The 20883-nt window shown below is 41.9% G+C and overlaps 1 protein-coding gene across 1 annotated transcript; it reads right to left on the bottom strand.

Annotated features, from left to right (window-relative positions):
- Positions 1–772: 772 nt before the first annotated feature.
- On the bottom strand, positions 773–18741 carry LOC133422652 (zinc finger protein 501-like). Its single transcript, XM_061712674.1, has 2 exons — positions 18523–18741; positions 773–3702 (listed from the first exon to the last, which is right to left on the bottom strand). The coding sequence occupies exons 1-2, from the start codon at positions 18692–18694 to the stop codon at positions 2603–2605; spliced, it is 1272 nt and encodes a 423-aa protein (XP_061568658.1). The 5' UTR covers positions 18695–18741; the 3' UTR covers positions 773–2602.
- Between the last annotated feature and the right edge of the window lie 2142 nt (positions 18742–20883).

Below are 20883 nucleotides of genomic sequence, written 5' to 3'. Positions count from 1 at the left end.
TTTCCTTTTGATGCCAAACAGAGACTCATGAGTCCTGCATGTGTACGTCAATAATGAATCCACTTTCTGGAAGAGCTGAAGTAAATTAAGTTGGATGACCTTGTTCTTACATTTACTTACAATATCTATGATTTCTCTCTCCTACACAGCTGTGACAAACATTGAAACTGGATTTCTACTTATTAATGTTTCCTTCCATCCATCAGCTGATCCAGGATCACATATTTTTTTCTGCCAGCTTCCTAATGGCATTGTTCAATATATTCCAAATACCTTTAACGTTATTTTTAGTCCTTATTCATGAAGGAAGTGGTCTCGGCCCTGAAACAGCAAAGTCCTCCCTCCATTATCATATTATTATTTGTATTATTTTTGTAATTATCGATGAGTTTGCACTTTGAAAGAGATGGAAAATGGACTGGCACCAAATGGACATGAATGCACACCATTATTTATTACAACTGTGTGGTTACAGAAATAAAAGAATTCAGTATATGTTTGAAGTAGATACTGGTCTAAATCTTACATTTAACATTACGGTAAATGTGTAGAATCATAAAAGGATTAATGAAAATAAAAACTGAGGTCGTGATTTTGTATTTTCTTTTATAGAAATCTAATACATTTTTCAAAATTATCTAAATTAATTCAGATGTGTTTAAGATCTTAAAAATGTTGACATTGCATTTGTTTAAATTCTTATACATTTATCTTACATTCTAAGATAAGAGATAAGATAAGTTAGGATAAGATATTCCTTTATTATTCCCACAGCGGGGAAATTCGCAGTGTACAGCAGCAAAGGGGATAGTGCAAAACAAGGCATCAATAGAAATAATAATAATACAATAATAATATCAGAGTATGACACACTATGAACAGTACTGGTATATACAATAATAATAATAATAATAATAATAATAAAAAATACTGGTATATAAAATAACAGACGGATATTTACATAATTGCACGTTGCAGTGAATGATATTGCACATTATTTTCCAGTATGTATATTTATTGTCAGGTTGTGTGTGGTCTACTGTGAGCAGTGCTGGTTGTGTAGTCTCACAGCTGCAGGGAGGAAGGACCTTCTGTAGCTCCTTCACACATTTAGGGTGAAGGAGCTGTCGTTTTAGGCATTCAGTAGAATTTCTTAATAATATCATTAATCTCCACAACTCAAAATACTAATTAGTTCACTAAACTTTTTTTCGGTTCAATTCAAGTAACAGATTTTAACGTGAAGTGTGAAATGTTCAAAGTAAAATAAATTAACATCTCAACTGTTTTATGGCGTTTGAGGTCTTGCTGCCCGCGAAACACAGAAAACTGTGGTTCACAAACAGCAAATAAATTGGGACATGCCGGCAAAGCTGCAGGAAAATAGAAGAACTGGTGTCACGTGGAGCTGCTGGAGCAGCTGAGGTGCCGGTAACAGCAGCAGTTGAAGATCTTCTAGTCCAGGCTCAGGCCTCCAGCCCTGACATGTGTGAGGATGCTTTTGGGACTAAGGACGTGTCATTTGATGAAGCCAAGACCAGTGAAATAACAAACTGGATCCAAATGACGTGTTTGAGAAAGTTCAGGATAAAGGACAAAAGTGCATCTCCACATTTCAACTTCATTTGATGACATTTCTCTTTTGACATTGTTTTCTGAGCTAAATGCCGGTTGTACTGATCACGCTGTACCAATAATCTGTGTCACTGACAACTTTCCTCTTGTAGTATAAAAGTATAAAATAATTGATGAATCTTAAATTAAAACTTAATTACATTTTTCATTATTATTTCTGACTAAATATGAGTTGATGTAAAAAGACATTTACTTCTAAACAGATGTCAATAAAACAGCATGGATCATTTGAATTGCCTTGTTTTGACTCAGTTTGTCCCATGAATTATCACGATAATCGGATGTACGTGCAGCTCAGATTTTAAAATGCATAAAACCTTTTACAGTTTTCGGCGAACTATGTATAACATCACAAAATATCGCAAAATTTGGATACCGCAATATTGTATTGTATCGAGACTCAAGTATCGTGATGTGTATTCCAAATCACACGCATTTCCTCATTCATTTGCAAACCAAATGTTCTTGTTTTCTAAATCAATAAAAACATTTTAAAGGGGAAATAAAAGCAAACTGTATCTGACTGCACCGACTTCTGAAATCTTCGAAAAAAAATTATAGCTTTTTTAGCTTATTTGCACAGTGGAGACAGCAAGTTACCAACAGCAACAAATAATACGATTATAAAAAGGAGCAGGGATTCAAACAACCTCAAGGCAGAACTTTAAAAAAGTACACAACCACATTGTTCCCTCTGCGTCAAGTTGATGGAGAAGCATAAATCTGGGTTGAAGCTGCAACCCTTGTGGGGAGGGGATTAGGCTCATCAGCCACAGCAGGTGGTGGTCGGACTTCTTCGTCTCTTCTTCTGTGGGTCAGACAGGAGTGGACAGCTGCCCCCGGAGGACAACATGAGCTTCATTTGTCACGAATCACCAGACTTCTCCTGTGGGTGATTTTTCATGTGATTCAGCAAATCAATTATGCGGGTAAAACCTTTGTTGCATATCTTGCACAAATACGGCTTCTAGACCGTGTGTGTGGTTATGTGGCGTTTCAGATTTGATGAATTAGTAAAGGTTTTGCCGCAGGTGTTGCACAGGTACGGTCTTTCGCCGGTATGGATCCTTGAGTGAATCAGCAGGGTGAAACGTTGCCTGTAACTTTTTCCACATATGCTGCAGACATAGGGCTTCTCACCCGTGTGCATGGTTAGGTGTCGTTTAAGAGCTGGTAATTGAGTAAAGGTTTTATTGCAGGTGTTGCACTGGTACGGCCTTTCACTGGTGTGCGTCCTCGAGTGAATCTGCAGGTTGGAAAAATCTGTGTAACCTTTTCCACATGTTTTGCAGATGTAGGGCTTCTCGCCCGTGTGCGTGGTTATGTGTCGTTTAAGAGCTGTTAATTCAGTAAAAGTTTCGCCACAGGTGTTGCACAGGTACGGCCTTTCACCCGTGTGGGTCCTCGAGTGAATCAGCAGGCTGGAATGTTGCATGTAACTTTTTCCACATGTTGTACAGACGTAGGGCTTCTCGCCCATGTGGATCATTTTATGCTTCTTCAATGCTGATGATTTTATAAACGATTTTCCGCAGGTGTTGCACACGTACGGCCTTTCGTCAGTGTGGATCCTCATGTGTTCCACTAAAATACTACTTCTACTGAACTCTTTCCTGCAAATGCAGCAAGACAATGCCTTCTTCCCCGTGTGGGTGCTGGTCAGCTTTGATTTACAGTTGCTGTCTGACGGGACAGCAGTGTCTTCGTGGTCACTGTGTCGTCTCATTGGCTCCAGATCTGCAGTTTTACTGGAGTCAGAGCGTAAACTTTCAGTTCCTTCCTCATCTTTGTTTTGAGCTTCAGGAGAAGTGTGCAACAGCAGCTGGTCACAGTTTGGTCCTGGTTCACAATTTTCAACTTTCTCATCAGCGAGATTGAGCAATGAGACCTCCACCTCTACGTCCTCCTGCTTTATCTCCTGAACGCTGGAGTCTTCCTCCATTTCTGTAGTCTGTGGATTCCCTGGTTCCTCCTGGTCCGGGCTGCAGCTCCTCTCCAGGTTATCGAGGTGCTGGTCACTGAAAACCCCGTCCTCCTCCACCTTACAAACATTTTCTTGTGGGAGGTCTGGAATTACAAAAAGGGACAAAAAGAAGTGTTGATTGTTTGGTTGTATTTGTGAGGTTTGAAGTTTGTCCCGACCTTTAGGTCTTCTGTTTCATCCAACTACAAGTACTGCATATGAACTCCTATATGAACATCCTCCAACGATGCTCATCATCGTGTTTTTTGCCAGTGTCATCTCATATCTTATACGGAAATCTGCATCTTTTCTACAAAAGTGTAACCCTGCGTTCACACTGAAAGCGTCACGGGCGTCATAGGCGTCCGGCTGCCATTCATCGTCTATGAAAACGTGCGTCGAGAATCGGCGGGCGCGGCGCGTCAATTTGAAGTTGAAAAATCTGAACTTTATGCAAATGAGCAGCGGCGACGCCGAGGCGGCGTCCAATCACAGACCGGGATTCCCGAAAGCGAGAACCCTCAATGCAGAGTGTACTTTCATGTACTCACAAACGTACACTCATTCACATGCGTACAGGAGCAGAGCTGTGCACTAACAAACTTATTTTATCAGGAATTAATATATTTCATCCAGCAAAATGACATTTTTGCTGATTTTGACTGCGTTTTTACCTGAACTGATCACGTGAAACACGTATCTTGATGGTCGAGGAGCTGGATGGTCGGAACGATTTTATTTGCTACATTGATCCAACGAAAAATAATTAAAAACCCTGCTTATTAATCACAAAACACAGGTTAAACATCATGACCAAATCCGCTCCGACCCGGTGTGTCAGTGATCAGCGCAGACAGACTGCAGCTTCGCCTGAATTATGGTTCCGCGTTAAATCAACGGCGTAGCGACGGCGTAGGGTCGCAGTACGGTGTGCGTCGCCGCGAACCCTACGCCGTCGGCTCTGCGTTGGTGTGACGCGGAACCATAAATCAGCCTAGGCGGATTTATGGCTCACCGGGAGCAAGGGCTCTGACGGTTGATGTTGATCCGCGGACCAAACTTGTTCAGGAGCATCAAACTCACTCTTATCTACGCGGAAATAACGCTAAAATATAAAGAAGGCGTCCCAAAGTGTGATCTATGGTGAAATAGGAAACGGAAGATGTGTACGCTATATGAGTAGGCTGTTCCCACTGTTCCCTCCAGTTCTGCAGCGCAGCTTTAGCCCTGCCCACTGCAGCTTTAGCCCCACCCACTGCAGCTTTACCCCCGCCCACTGCAGGCATTGACAGTACATGCCGCTTTGGTGTGAACGATCCAAACAGCGAGATGCTGGCGTCAGGAGATTTTTGACGCTTTCAGTGTGAACGTAGGGTTAAGCATGAAATAACAATATGGTCCAGAGTCTGAATTGACCATGAAAGGCAGCACCAAGTAAACAGAACAACATGTTAGTTCGGGATGTTTCCGAATCCCACATCAGCAGGTGGTTGAGCTGGGGAGCGTCCCATTTAGTTTGTTTGCTTCATCACCTATAGACAGTTTTACGCCCCAAAACCCGGGCGCTGCCATTACCCTACACCAGGGGTGTCCAAAGTCGGTCCTCGAGGGCCGCAGTCCTGCATGTTTTAGTTGTTTGCCTGCATCTGCACACCTGATTCTAATTAACGGCCGTCACCACCTTGTGATCAAAGTATGGATAGTTCTGTTGATGACCAAGCTCCTTGTATCACGGTTGATAAAAAAAAGGGACACATCTAAAACATGCAGGACACCGGCCCTCGAGGACCGACTTTGGACACCCCTGCCGTACACAAAGGCATTTCATTTCCGCCAGAAGTGGTTTGCGCAGCGTCTACCGGTGTAAACAATCGTCTCTGGAACTCTTTACCACCCCAACTCAGGAACATTGACTCATTCCCTCTTTTCAAATCACAACTCAAAACTCATCTGCTCAAGACTGCCTATCTCATTTAATGTTCATCTCTTCTAATGTTCTTACCTCTGCTGTTTTTAAATGCTTTTGATGTTTTTTTTAAATGTATTCTGCGGGGCTCTATTATTTTAACATGTTGTGTACGGCGACCTTGAGTGCCTAGAAAGGCGCCTTTAGAAATAAAATGTATTATTATTATTATTATTATTATTATTATTATTATTATTATTATTATTATTATTATAATAAACACAGCGGCGTGGATACTAACCTAAAGCAAAGACTCGCTGCTCGTGAGCTTTTAATGTCGACAACTATGTCATGGGAACACGGTTCTACTACTTTGACTGGAGATGGCGTTACTCTCCCCACCCGAATTCAGTGGAGAACTGGGAGGATAACATGACGATACGGCCCAGCAGAACGGACAGCAAGATCTGCTCCTACTTCGTGCAATCCGCAATGGACAATCTTAAAGCTTCTGAGGCTTATTATATTATTATTTTTTGAAAGCAAATGTAGAGCCTAGCCAGTGTTTGAACAATGCGTGGCAGAATGTTTGGGTGCTGTAACTGAAGCTGGAGAAGTCAAAACTGCGAGATGTACGTGTGTTGCTGGACCAGGAGATCGTGTTCCCATTCAGCTGCGATCCTATGGAAGGTAACAAGATTATTTGACCTATATGTCTTTATTTTTGGTATCCGAACTACATCAGTGTTTCCCCTACCATTATATACGAGACCCCCCGCCAGGCCTAAAAAAAAAAAAAAAAAAAAAAATCAATGATCATTTACGTTTAGGAGCGCCTCTGCGCAGCGCTGTTCTGCTTCGTTGCCTAGTAAAGCTGCTGAGAACGCGGGCATATTATTATGGGATGTATAGAGTTTGTAGCTAGTCAAAAAAAAAGAAAAAAAAGCGGGCGACAGACAACATGATATAAAGAAATGTTTCTGCAGGTCCGTGTGTTTGTGTTTGCATGAGACGCTGCAGGAAAGCATGAAGGAAAACACAGCCCGACGACACACCAGGCGTCCGCGGGGTCCTAGCGCCAGCCATGTATAAGCGTACGTGCGCGCCATTCGGGGATCCCGAATGGCTTAATAACCATAAATACAGCCCTTGGTTGTACCACAGTCCCCATGGTACATTTCCAATTTGTTGTTTAGCTTACATTTTTATTCTGATTGAGCTTTTTTTGGTAAGCAATAATGATGAAAATAACACAGACAATAGATTGTCTTTCCACTAGAACCACTAAAGGTTCATTTTTCCCCAGTCAAATGCATGTATCTGTTATAACAAAACGGATAAAACAAATATACAATGTTTAAATAATGTATAACTGATATAATCTCAATTGTGAATAGGGATGTTTTGTGGCATATGCCGTCAGCACAAGCAGCCGTTAAAAGAGGACCATCCCAGAGGGTTTTCATAGAGATCCCTCTGAAATATATAGAAAAGATGCTCAATGCTCATATGGGTCAGACCTTTCTGGCCCATGACACTTCGGTTAAAGGTTAGATTAAATCTAATGATTTCATTGAAGTGATATCATTCAGCAATATAGGCCTACAATGATTTTTAATGTAAAATTTTGTTATATTGCTACATGTCCAATATGCCGTCCCACGCGCCTCGTCTGTTTAGGATTTTTTCGGTGGGTACCACCGGGCCTGAAAAAAATTCTAGGGGAAACACTGTACATCATAGCCTACTTGGCTAGAGTGCAAAGTGTGTGTGTGTGTATGTGCAATGATGATAATAACGCATTTTCTTCATAAAGTGGATTTCTGGAAGCCTAATGTTATTTTTATTTTCTCTATTAAATATATTATATTATAGGCTATGTGTACAATGTATTATATCTTTCACAAGGTGTGGTTGTTGAGGACCCAGACGCAGGAGAGCAGGAGGCAGGAATGGCAAAAGCAGGATTTATTAAACAAAAACAAAAACCAAAGGCGCTGCAGAGCAGGGTTGACCAAAAACACGAGAACATAAAATCCAAGAGCATAACAGGACACACAGAGGGTGGAAACAGTACAGACCAGCAGGGAGCAGGGAAAGACAAGAACAGATATACACAGGGGATAACGAGACACAGGTGCAGACAATCAGGGCAGATGGGAAACAGGAGGGACAGAACTGAAAGCACAAACTGGGGGAAATGTCAAACCCTGACAATATCATATCATATTATCTCATTCACAATGAAGAAATCTCACCCATAAAACTGCAATCTGTATTCATAATCTTGTAAAGTTGGTATTCGCACAGAGAAAATACACACATATTATATGTTTGATTTGACTTAAATGTTTAAATTTTAGCTATCAAGAGTGATGCTGATTTAAAAGCCCTGTGGAACAGTGTTGACAGGCAGATATCGGAGTTAAACTGCCGATTTAAAGAGGACACATATGGAGTCATGAGAGCATTGGCCTCTTTTGCACCTGGATCTACCACTTTCGGAGACAAAGACGTTTTACAGGCTCCGTGTGACTTGTATGGGATTGAAATATCTGATGCTGAACGTGTTCACTCAGCACATCAGACGGAAAATGGATGAAAACAACCTCCCCACACTGATGGAAATACTGGACAGCTGCCCTTCGGACGTTTTTCCTAACATGAACAGTCTGTTAAGAGCCATCATAACGCTCCCTTTGACCTCCTGCAGCGTTGAGAGACTTTTCTCCGCTACGAACAGGATGCAGGCCTGAGATCATCCTGACTGGTCGCCTCAATAACCTCACACTCATTTCATTTGAAAGAGATGACATAATCAACGCTTTTAACTCCAAGCCCAGAAGACTCCGTCTTGTTTAGCAACTGCAGGTAAAACAGTGTTTATTTTTTATATTTCTGGCCCGCCGTGGCATGTTATGATTACGTTTACGTGGGTGTAGGAGCCATAATTCTCCTTTGCTTTTATGTTCACGGTCTCGTATTGCACCTGCACATTTCATTGACACTTTGGGTGGTGGGCGTGTTCACCGGGGCATGGGCGGTAACAGCTGATAGTATTTCATTCATTACCTTCACCTGGTCAGGGTTTGACAGAGAGGGGGTGAGCTCGAGGAGGTGATATTTTTCTGTTGACCGCACTCACGCACTCACGCACGCAAATGTTGTCTTGGGAACTGGTACCTGGAGTATTTTTACGTGCAAGCAAGGAAAAGAATAAATGTTCAGACGCATAATTGGAGTGGAACTGAATTCTTTATACAAGCGCGTCACAGTGTTTCCTCCCCTGCTTAGTCCCTCGCGGCCCTTTTTTTTGGACTAACAACAACCGCAATATATGTCAACAGAAAAGTTTTCATCCAAAGAGTTGATCTAGAGGAGTAAACTGTTTTCGTTCATGAAGGATTCCTCATATCGCGCTGGAGCGCTTTGGATCTAAGGAAACATTGAAACGCCTGGAGCACCGCTGCGCGTGCACGCGCTTCATTCATTCATTCATTCGTTCTTTCAATCATAAAAGGAAGCCACGAAGACAAGCTGGGGCAAACGACACAGCAACAGAAGCGGTATGTAGAAACTCGATTTCAGTTCTTGCTGTGTGGATTGTTTGTTTGAGCACAGTCTGAAAACTCTGCTGCCGCTTGTCCATTGGGGACGTGATGTTGTTTGCTGGTGTCGTTTGCTGAAGTGGATGACGTTTATGAGGCAGCGCTGAAGTGATTGATAGTTTTGAAGTGTGTGGATTTTGAGTTTGCTACTGGAAAATGTCAGTGAGTGGATCAAAGTCGAGTTCAGTTGAAAATGGTTCAAAAATGGATGAACAAAAAAGAGAAATTAAACTCACTACCAAGGCCTTGTTCAATAAAATTGAAACTCTCCAGAAGGAACGTAAAGCAATGGTTAACAAAATGAAAGGTCTAACAAACACAATAAAGGATCTTATGCAAAATGATGACAATTTCCCACAAGTGCAGTCTCAAATGGAGAAGTTGAATCAAATGGTTGAAAACACCACCCTGTTACATGAGTCTCTGATTCCTTTACTTCCTAAAAAGGAACAGGAAAAACAAAATGAATGGTTTGCAAATGTGCTCAGATGTAATAATGGATTTGTTGTGGATGCCCAGCAGTGGTGTTTTGAAACTGGGAGACAAATAAGCAATACCATTGCCCAGGTTGTGACAAATGATGAATACAATGATGAAATAAATGGAACAAATGATGTTCCCATGTCTGTAACACAACAGGGGTCAACTCTCATTCAAGTTTCTGATGTACATCATGCTGAGAAAGAGTCTCATGTTTCATCTCATGTTTCATCTCATGTTTCAAAGCACTCGGGACAAAATGATGGAGCCTCTGTTGCACAAGATGACATTAAACCATACGACAGTGTGTCAAACATTGGAAGCAGACGGTCTGGAAAGCAAAGCTCTACTGGAAGTAGGTCCAGTAGCTCAACGACATCATCAGCTCGCATTCAGGCTGAGGCTGACATGGCCGCTCTCATGGCAAAACAAAGGCTTTTAAAGGACAAGCATGCATTGGAAGAACAGGAGGAACTGTTAAGGAAAAAAAAGGAGCAACTTGCACTCGAAACGGAGATAGCTGCATCAGTGGCTAAAGTGAAGGTGCTGAGAGGCTCTGAAGATCTCATGTTGCAAGTAGTACATCTGTGAAATCCGATGGCATGAACTCTTATTTTGAAAAGGGGAAAAGGAAACTACATACACTCAGCGCTGATGCAACCCCATTTGTGCCTGATACAAACATTTCAGCTGGCCAGAATGGTTCACATGTTTTGGGCGCAAGACCTAAAGTGGGATATTTAAATCAGGATTTACAACCTCCACCCACATTGTCAAGACGCTCAGAGGCTAAAATACATCAAAGTGCAACACAAACTCAAGCACCTCCTCTGTTTCAGCCACACCAAGGCTATCTCCCTGCAGCACCAGTGCCAGGCAGTCGAGCATCTTCACAGCCTCAGCACCAAAGCAACCACCCTGCAGCACTGGGGCCAAGCAGTGATCAGCATAACATAATCACAGTCTTGGAGAAACAGAATGAAATAACAGCCTTGTTAGTTCAACAGCAGTCTCTTTCATTTTTGCCTAGAAGAGACATTCAAATTTTTGACGGTGACCCTTTGCAATATCACACATTCATAAGGGCTTTTGAGCACAGCATTGAAAAGAAGACTGACAACTCAAGAGACTGCCTATATTTCCTCGAACAGTACACCAGGGGGCAGCCTCGGGACCTCATTTGGAGTTGTCAGCATATGGTCCCTGATGGAGGATATGCCAAGGCTAAGAATTTGCTACAAGAGCATTTTGGCAATGCACAGAAAATTGCTTCAGCCTACATGGAAAAGGCTCTTTCATGGCACCCAATAAAATCTGAAGATGTGAAAGCTCTGCAGGCATTTGGTCTCTTTTTGAGAGGCTGCTGCAACGCCATGGAAGAAGTTGAATACATGTGTGATTTGGACATGCCTGCCAATATGCTAACCATCATAAAAAAGTTGCCCTACAAACTCAGGGACAGGTGGAGGACTGTGGCATGTGAGCTGCAGGAGAGGCGTGGACGGAGAGCTACGTTTACTGACGTTGTTGGCTTCATGGAACGACAAGTGAAGATTGCAAGTGATCCACTGTTTTGGGATATACAAGACGCTCCATCAGTTGCAGCAACCAAGGATGTGAGAGTTAAGTTTCAACCTCGCTCTAGCACAAAAGGGAGTAGCTTTGCTACCACCATTGCCACGGTGGAAAGGAAAGTTGAGCCTGTGACAAAGCCGAAGGAGAGAAGCTCATCTGGGACAAGGGTTTGCCTGTTTTGTGGAGGTGGACATTCACTGGATCTGTGCCTTCAATTGGAAAAGAAGGTGCACAGTGAGAAAATTGATTTCTTAAAAGGGACATGGTGTGTGTTTTGGATGCCTGTGCATTGGGCACATGAGTAGAGACTGTAAGAAACGGCTTTCATGCAAAGTATGCAGTCTGAAGCACCCTAGCATACTTCATATTCACTCAAAAGAAAAAGAAACAAGTTCACTGCAAACCAGGGGAGAATCGGAATCGGCACTGGGCGGGGCTCTGATCTCTGTCCAAACCACTGGTCTTACAGGGGCTGGTGAGCATGATTGTACGCTCTCCATCGTGCCAGTTCATGTCAAGCCTAAGAAGGGGCATGAAACAATGATTACTTACGCCTTCCTGGATCCTGGGAGCTCCGCCTCATTCTGCACAGAGAGGCTGATGAACAGGTTGAATCTCAGGGGAAGAAGAACAGGCATTCTCCTTCGGACTATGGGTCAGGAGAAGGTCGTTGAAAGCTACGTTGTCTCAGATCTGGAAGTGGCTGGATTGGATAGCGATTGTTTTTGTGATCTGCCTGATATCTTCACACAGAAAAACATGCCAGTTCATCAAAGTAACATTCCTCGACAGAAAGACCTCCAAAGGTGGCCACACCTGAAACACATACAAATAACAGAGATTGATTCAGAGATTGACCTGTTGATTGGAACAAATGTTCCCAAGGCACTGGAGCCATGGCAAGTTGTTCGGAGTGTCGATGGAGGCCCATACGCGGTTAAAACCATGTTGGGCTGGACCATAAATGGACCTCTCGGAGGAGAGGGAAGTAGAGCAGCTATTTGTGGACAGCCACATGTCACAGTCAATAGGATCTCTGTGGCAAGATTTGACGACATGTGGAAGCAGCAGCTAAAGGTCGATTTCCCTGAGTGCAGTCAGGATGAGCAGATGGGCTTGTCGAGAGAGGACGATCGCTTTATGGAGTACGTCACAAAGTCTGCAAAACTGATCGATGGCCATTACAGTATTGGCTTACCCTTGAGGAAAGTGGATGTGAACATGCCAAATAACAGAAGGATTGCCGAACAGCGGGCTCTGAGCCTCAAGAGAAGGTTTGATAAGGATGCTTCGTTTCATGCAGATTACGTTGCTTTCATGAATGACATCATCTCCAAGGGCTATGCAGAGAAAGTATCAGTTGAGGACCTAGAGCGTAGTGATGGTAGGGTCTGGTATATACCACATCATGGTGTATACCACCCGCAGAAGAGAAAGATCAGAGTCGTATTCGACTGTGCAGCTACATTCCAGGGAACATCTTGGAACGCACAGCTCCTGCAGGGACCTGATCTTACCAGCACACTGATTGGTGTCATGACCCGGTTCAGAAAGGAGCCCGTTGTGCTCATGGCAGACATCGAGGCCATGTTTCACCAGGTTAGAGTACCCCCTGAAGATTCAGATCTATTGAGGTTTCTCTGGTGGCCGGAGGGAGATCATTATCAGAACCTGGTGGAACATAGAATGGTTGCACATCTGTTTGGAGCTACATCCTCACCAAGTTGTGCAAGTTTTGCACTTAGGAAGTGTGCAGAGGACAATCAGGAGCAGTTCAGCCCCAAGGTAATTGACACAGTCCTGCACAATTTCTATGTTGATGATTGCCTTTCATCTGTGGCTTCTGAAGAGGAGGCAGTAGCACTATATCAAGACCTGCATGCCCTTTGTGCTAAAGGGGGCTTTAAACTCACAAAGTGGATTAGTAACCGACGTGCTGTGCTGACTGCTATACCTCCAGAAGAGAGAGCTAAGGAGGTTAAGGATCTGGACTTGGACAATGACACACTTCCTATAGAAAGAGCATTGGGCGTACAGTGGTGTGTGCAGTCGGATATGTTTAAGTTCAAGATCATGATCAGAGACAGACCTTTAACCAGGAGAGGGATCCTATCCACAGTCAGCTCTATCTATGACCCCGGTTGGGAATCTTGGCGCCTGTGGTTCTATCTGCCAAAAAGATTCTTCAGGACTTGTGCAGAAAGGGACTTGGTTGGGACAATGCTATACCGACGTCGGCTGCACAAGAATGGACAGGATGGCTGGAGGAACTCTGTCAGCTTGCAGATTTCAAGGTTGAGAGATGCCTGAAACCAGTGGATTTTGGGGAGGTAGTGTCTGCTCAGCTACACCATTTCGCAGATGCAAGTGAAAGCGGCTATGGGACAGTGACTTACCTGTTATTACACAACATTCACAGGCAGGTGCACTGTGTTTTCATAATGGGGAAGGCCAGGGTTGCCCCATTGAAACCGATCACTATCCCTCGTATGGAGCTGACGGCTGCCATGGTGGCAAGTCGAATGGATGAGATATGGAGGAAGGAGCTGCGGATGCAACTTCATGACTCAATTTTTTGGACTGATAGTACTTCTGTACTGAAGTACATCAGGAATGAGACCTCAAGGTTCCGAATTTTCGTAGCCAACAGGGTGTCAAAGATACTCAGTGTGTCGAATCCGTCTCAGTGGAGGTATGTTAATACTACCAACAATCCTGCTGATATGGCCTCTAGGGGAGTTAAAGTGGAGTCACTGCTGAAGGACGACGCTTGGGTGTCTGGACCTCGGTTTCTCAGTGGACCTTTAGAGGAGTGGCCTGTAAACCCTGATGGTTCTGGGAAAATCTCCCTAGATGACCCTGAGGTCAAGATGAGCCAGGTGAACGCGGTACAGGCTGAAGAGGAGGTTGATGCAGTAACCCGTTTGATCAATCACTTCTCCTCTTGGACCCATCTAAAAAAAATGGTTAGTTGGAACCTCAGGTTTAAGAGCCTGCTGCTGTGTCTCAGTCAGGAAAGGAGGCAATTGAGTGTGACGCTTGCTCAGTCTGGCCTGGATAAGAACCAACAGGAAAGAGAAATGGAGAAGTGGGTGCAGAGTGTCAAGGCTCAAGCTGCTAGTGGTTCTCTTTCAATTGAGGAGCTCAGAAAGGCTGAGATGGAGATCATCTGCTTCTGTCAAAGGAAGAGGTTTCCAGATGAGTTCAACAGCTTGCTAAAGGGAGAGAGTTTTAAAAGGACTAGCCATATCTACAAGCTCAATCCAGTCCTCAACGATGGTGTTCTAAGAGTCGGGGGGCGTCTTAGCCGAGCAGCTATGCCTGAAGAAGCTAAACATCCTGCCATATTGGCGAAAGATCTTCACATTTCTGATATCATTCTTCAGCATACATCAGGAGGTGGGACATAGTGGTCGCAACCACATGTTATCTAGCCTGCGTCAAAGGTATTGGATCCCAGGTGCTAGTGTGGCTATAAGGAGAATCCTGTCGAAATGTATTGTCTGTCGGCGACTGTATGCTGCTCCAGCACACCAACAGATGGCAGAGTTTCTCCAGATGAACCGCCATTCACACGTGTTGGAGTAGATTACTTTGGGCCCTTTGAAATCAAGCGGGGAAGGAGCATGGTGAAGAAATATGGAGTTCTCTTCACCTGCTTAGCAATAAGAGCCATCCACATCGAAGTAGCGTCATCTTTGGACACGGATTCATTTATTAATGCTCTTCGACGCTTCATAGCAAGACGTGGACAAGTGTTGGAGTTGCGCTCAGATAATGGAACTAACTTTGTCGGAGCTGAGCGGGAATTGAGGAAGGCCATGGAAGGTTGGAACCTTGTTCAAATCAACGACACCCTCCTTCAGAAGGGGATTAAGTGGATTTTCAATCCCCCCACTGGATCACATCATGGAGGAGTATGGGAACGGTTGATTAGATCTGTGAGGAAGGTCCTGAATTCCACCTTGAAGGTGCAAAACCTTGATGAAGAAGGTCTTCACACAGTTCTCTGCGAAGCAGAAGCTATCATCAACAGTCGACCCATAACCAGAGCATCCACTGATCCCAATGACTTGGAAGCTTTAACTCCTAACCATCTTTTGTTACTCAAGACCATGCCATCGTTTCCACTGGGGCAGTTCCAAAGAGAAGATACGTATGCTCGTCGCAGATGGAGACAAGTTCAGTACATGTCCGACTTATTTTGGAAACGATGGGTCAAGGTATACCTGCCTCTGCTTCAGGAGCGCCAGAAGTGGTCAAGTGTCAAGCGCAACTTTCTTCCTGGAGATATTGTGCTCATAGTGGATGATTCAGCACCCCGCAATTCATGGCTCACAGGAAGGATTGTGCAAACGATCCCAGATAGAAGAGGACTGGTGCGCCAGGTGCGGATCAAGACGAAGACCAGCTATCTGGACAGACCTATTACAAAGGTTTGCCTTCTACAGGAAGCAGAAGATCCATGAGGACGTGCAGCTGACCTTTGAACTTCATAGACTTTGACCTTGACATTGTCTTATGAATTTTGACACTGTCACATGGACTTTGGACTATTTTTTGTTTTGGCCTAAAGAAGAAAACGACATTCAAAGGAACTGTATCTTTCTCTCTAAAGTTTTTCTTGTATATAATGTGTAGTGGTGTAATTATTATTGGAATAATTAAGGGGCTGGAATGTAGGAGCCATAATTCTCCTTTGCTTTTATGTTCACGGTCTCGTATTGCACCTGCACATTTCATTGACACTTTGGGTGGTGGGCGTGTTCATCGGGGCATGGGCGGTAACAGCTGATAGTATTTCATTCATTACCTTCACCTGGTCAGGGTTTGACAGAGAGGGGGTGAGCTCGAGGAGGTGATATTTTTCTGTTGACCGCACTCACGCAATCACGCACTCACGCACGCAAATGTTGTCTTGGGAACTGGTACCTGGAGTATTTTTACTTGCAAGCAAGGAAAAGAATAAATGTTCAGACGCATAATTGGAGTGGAACTGAATTCTTTATACAAGCGCGTCACAGTGTTTCCTCCCCTGCTTAGTCCCTCGCGGCCCTTTTTTTTGGACTAACAACAGCCGCAATAGTGGGGTAGCACAAAACTTTAAAATGTTCAATTTGTTTGTTGACATATCAATATCTGTTCTATACGACCCAACCCCACTTGCAAATCACCAACTTTATGAACGAACCTCATAAGCGAGTAATGGTTGCGACCATAGACATTTATACGTAGACGCCGCATCGAGCGCGGAGCGTCTCATTTATTCATTCACACACGCACTAATATACTTGGGAAACAGTTAGGCGCCACCAAATATAATATATTTAATTTTCTCAGATGGCAAAAATAATAACTTTATTGATCCCACATATAGGTAATTCATGTTATATCAGCTATAGAGAACAAGATAGTGCCGAAAAACAATATATATCCCCCCTCACAAAAATAAGAATGTTATTTGTTGTCTGAAAAATGGTTCAAATGTTATTTTGTTAAAAAATAAGAAAAATCCAAGGCACTCTTCTTCAAATATAAAAAGCCTTTAAAAAGGTAACTTTTTAAAATCTTCTACATGAAATAGCCATTTCAAATGAAGGCTTTTTATATTTGAAGAAGAGTGCCTTGGATTTTTCTTATTTTTTGACATCCTTTTTCCCACCAAAGAGCACCTTCGTCACATGATTTAGATGAACCTTCTGAGCACTCTGGACTTTCTTTTTTATGTTATTTTGTTACTTGAAAATTTTTAAATATGTTTTGTTGATGAGAAAATATGTTTCTCTATTTTTCTTTTTGTGAGGGGGGATATAATGTTTTTCGGCACTACCTTGTTCTCTATAGCTGATATAACATGAATTACTCCCAGAGGTGTCAAGTAACAAAGTACAAATACTTTGTTACCTTACTTAAGTAGAAATTTTGGTTATCTATACTTCACTGGAGTAATTATTTTTCTGACGACTTTTTACTTTTACTCCTTACATTTTCACGCAATTATCTGTACTTTTTACTCCTTACATTTTAAAAACAGCCTTGTTACTCTATTTCATTTCGGCCTTTAAAAAAAAACTATCCAGTTAAATTGCTCCATCCGGATAGAGTGAATTTGGTTGTGGTTGTTTCAGATGTTCTTGTCCAGTTTTGTTCTTACATACGTTCCCTCAGATTCCTGCAACTAAACTTGGATGTACATTCCAATAAAGGTTAGGATAAATGATAACATGCCTCTGAAGTTTGACTTTTTGCACCATTACAATACTTATAGGCAACTAGTCATCATATCTCCTGATCTCTGAAACACATGTTAATGCTCAATAGTACACATATATGGTTCTTTAATATATTTGCATTATACTAAGATGCATTCATTTTCAATGGCTTTTGTCCTTAATGGCTTTTTCCCCCCTTACATTACTTTTATACTTTAAGTAGTTTTGAAACCAGTACTTTTATACTTTCACTTGAGTAAAATCTTGAGTTGATACTTCAACTTCTACAGGAGTATTTTTAAACTCTAGTATCTATACTTCTACCTCAGTAATGAATGTGAATACTTTTGACACCTCTGATTACTCCTATGTGGGATCAATAAAGTTCTTATTTTTGCCATCTGAGAAAATCAAATATATCATATTTGGTGCCTAACTGTTTCCCAAGTATATTACTGCGTGTTTGGATGAATAAATGTGACGTAAAACGTACATTTCTTTGTAGAAAGGCGCTTTATGAAAATAAATCAATTTACTTGTATTAGTTTACAGCGCAGTCTTGCCACATCCAATATGGCGGCGACGTTGACGTATCGCAGCAGCTCGATGCGGCGTCTACGTTTATATGTCTATGGTTGCGACAGTCAGGTGCGCGGCGCTGTCCAACGTGCTGAATTTGTGTCCCTAGCGAGGTGTGACGATGTATTTATGCTTTTAAGTGAACAGAGAAAAAACATGTTTAATATCAGCAAAACAATAAAGCATCAGCAAAGACATGATCTCTTTCATTCTCTCCCTCTTTTTTCCTTATCACGTTTTAACAGTGAATTTTAACAGAACAGAGGTCTAATTGTGGAGTCTACAGTAGGACTGCTGTATATCCTTTCATACCTGTAGATATTTATCTGGCAGGAATCTGACTTACGTATGAGGTTTACTATAATATAATAATAATAATAATAATAATAATAATAATAATGTAATATAATATTATTTGTACGTAGAAATCAGGCCCATCCTAATTTTTGCAGGCCCACCCATTAGCTACATTCTGGCTCCGCCACTGCTTTTAACTCCAAATAAAGGGATCCTGTAGGAGTGATACTCATGTGTTCATTCATTAATCTTTACAGAGTTACGTACCGATTCTGTTTAGTTTTATTTCAGGTTTCCAGGCGAGGTCCAGCAGTCTGCGCTGACGGTCCAGCTCTTCTTCATACTCCAAGATGGTTTTTTCAAACACTGAGAATATTTCTACAGCAGCTGCTGTTAGTCGCTGACCGATAAACTCTCTCAGATTATTAACTTTAGACATTGTGGAAGAGAAAAACAGAAAAACAATAGAACCGTCCTCCTCAAAGGAATCCCTGCTCACGTCTTCCGTTCGCTAAAAACGTCCGATCTTCAGCCGGTGTAACAATCTGAAGTTCCGGTGTCGTGCCAAAAAGTGATTGCCTGCCAGAATCTGATTTCTCCTCTGAAAATTGGGTCTTTTTACCTGCCAAAAATTGATTGAAGGTCAAATACAATTAATGAAAGGTTGTTTCTACCTAAATATGATTTTATCTCATTCTTGAGCTTCATAATATAAACACTAGAGCTCACAGGATTGCTTTTAACTCTTTTAAAGGACCATTACAACCCAAAATAGGCATTTTCGCCTGCCAAAAATTGATTGAAGGCCAAATACAGTTAATGAAAAGTTGTTCCTGCCTAAATATGACTTGATCTCATTCTTGAGCTTCATAATCTGAAAATCTGACGTTTTAGCGCTATTGCTCAACGGGCTGCTGTGCGCGCTCCCGCGGCCAGAAATCAGAAGAAATCAGATTCTGGCAGGCAATCACTTTTTGGCAAGACACCGGTAGAGCTCACGGTTCTACAGATATTTCCTAAACCTAGTCTCAGAATAAAATGCTGTTTGAGCTGGTTTAACTTTAAGTCAATTGCACAGACATATCTTAAAATATTCATAGATTTAGTCTGTTCTGGATTAAACAAAGCCAATTGCAAGAGGGTGGATAAGAGCTACTCTAGGACTAAATTGAAGTTTATATTAATCCTGCAAAGAGGCAGGTTTAACTTCGGTTTAGTACTGTTTGTGAAAGGGAGCACAGATGGTTTGGGAGCATGGGGTATTTGGAATATTTAAATGAAGACCAATATTCGCTACAGAGGCCAGTCAGACAAATAGTTGTGGATAATGAGTAATCCATTGAATCAGTTTGATGAAATAACTTTCGAGACTGCTTTCGTAAAGAAGATGTACTGGAGATCATTACTTTGCTTGAGCCTAGACTTCCCTCCATGTCTCAAAGAGGAAGGCCTGTACCAAGTTTTCTCCAAGCTCTGATCACTTTGAGATTCTTGGCATCTAGAACCTTTCATCGTGATTTGTGTGGCGCCAGCGAAGCTACAGTGTGTAGAATAGTTCACAATGTCTGCAGTGCCATTTGTAAACTGAGAAATCTGTACATTAAGTTCCCTGATGCTGCTGAGCAAACCAACTATAAAGTGCGATTCTACGAATATGGCAACTTCCCAGGAGTGATTGGCTGTATACAGGACTGTCTCAGAAAATTCGAATATTGTGATAAAGTTCTTTATTTTCTGTAATGCAAATAAAAAAAACAAAAAAGTCATACATTCTGGATTCATTACAAATCAACTGAAATATTGCAAGCCTTTTATTATTTTAATATTGCTGATTATGGTTTACAGTTTAAGATTAAGATTCTCAGAATATTCTAATTTTTTGAGATAGGATATTTGAGTTTTCTTAAGCTGTAAACCATGATCAGCAATATTAAAATAATAAAAGTCTTGCAATATTTCAGTTGATTTGTAATGAATCCAGAATGTATGACATTTTTGTTTTTGTAATTGCATTACAGAAAATCACAATATTCTAATTTTCTGAGACAGTCCTGTACATTGCGTCAGCTCTCATTGTGTCGGAAAAAATATCTAAACCTTCTTGCTTGTGTTGTTTTCTCAGATGTAAGTTGCTTTGGATAAAAGCGTTTGCTAAATGAGAGTAGTAGTAGTAAACGAGTGATAAAAAAATATTGTATGCATTTTGTTGTAATTATTTTCTTTTGTAAATTAAATACTTACTGTAACTGCGAGAAGGAACTAAGAAAACCCAAATGTTCTTGTTTTCTAAATCAATAGACATTTTAAAGGGGAAATAAAAACAAACCGTATCTGACTGCACTGACTTCTGAAATCTTCAAAGTTTTTTGTTGAATGCTGCAAACATTAAAGTTTATAAAATGGTGACAGATGGTTGGCTGTTCTGTTTCTGACTTGTTGATGATTGTGTTTGTTCTTTTGTCCTTGTTTCTCTGCAGTTTCTTCATGTTTTTCAGAGGAATGTTGTAAAAATATCTAAAATTATTGAACTTGGACTAACCTCTGAACGGAGCAGATGGAGAGAGTTTAACAACATGGAGCTGCAGATTAACTTTACAAAGAGAAAGTGAGTGAAGAAGAAAGAGACGG

This window comes from Cololabis saira, chromosome 21 (assembly GCF_033807715.1).
Source record: "Cololabis saira isolate AMF1-May2022 chromosome 21, fColSai1.1, whole genome shotgun sequence".
Classification (NCBI taxonomy): Eukaryota; Metazoa; Chordata; class Actinopteri; order Beloniformes; family Belonidae; genus Cololabis; species Cololabis saira.
Note: the sequence above shows the minus strand (reverse complement) of the source record. Positions and strands in the feature narration are given on the sequence as shown.

Excerpts from the sequence above, each read along its gene's own strand:
- LOC133422652 (XM_061712674.1), bottom strand. The coding sequence starts at position 18,694 with ATGTCTAAAGTTAATAATCTGAGAGAGTTTATCGGTCAGCGACTAACA. Across the intron at positions 3,703-18,522 it reads AATAAAACTAAACAGAATCG|ACCTCCCACAAGAAAATGTT; the intron begins GTACGTAACTCT and ends TTGTAATTCCAG.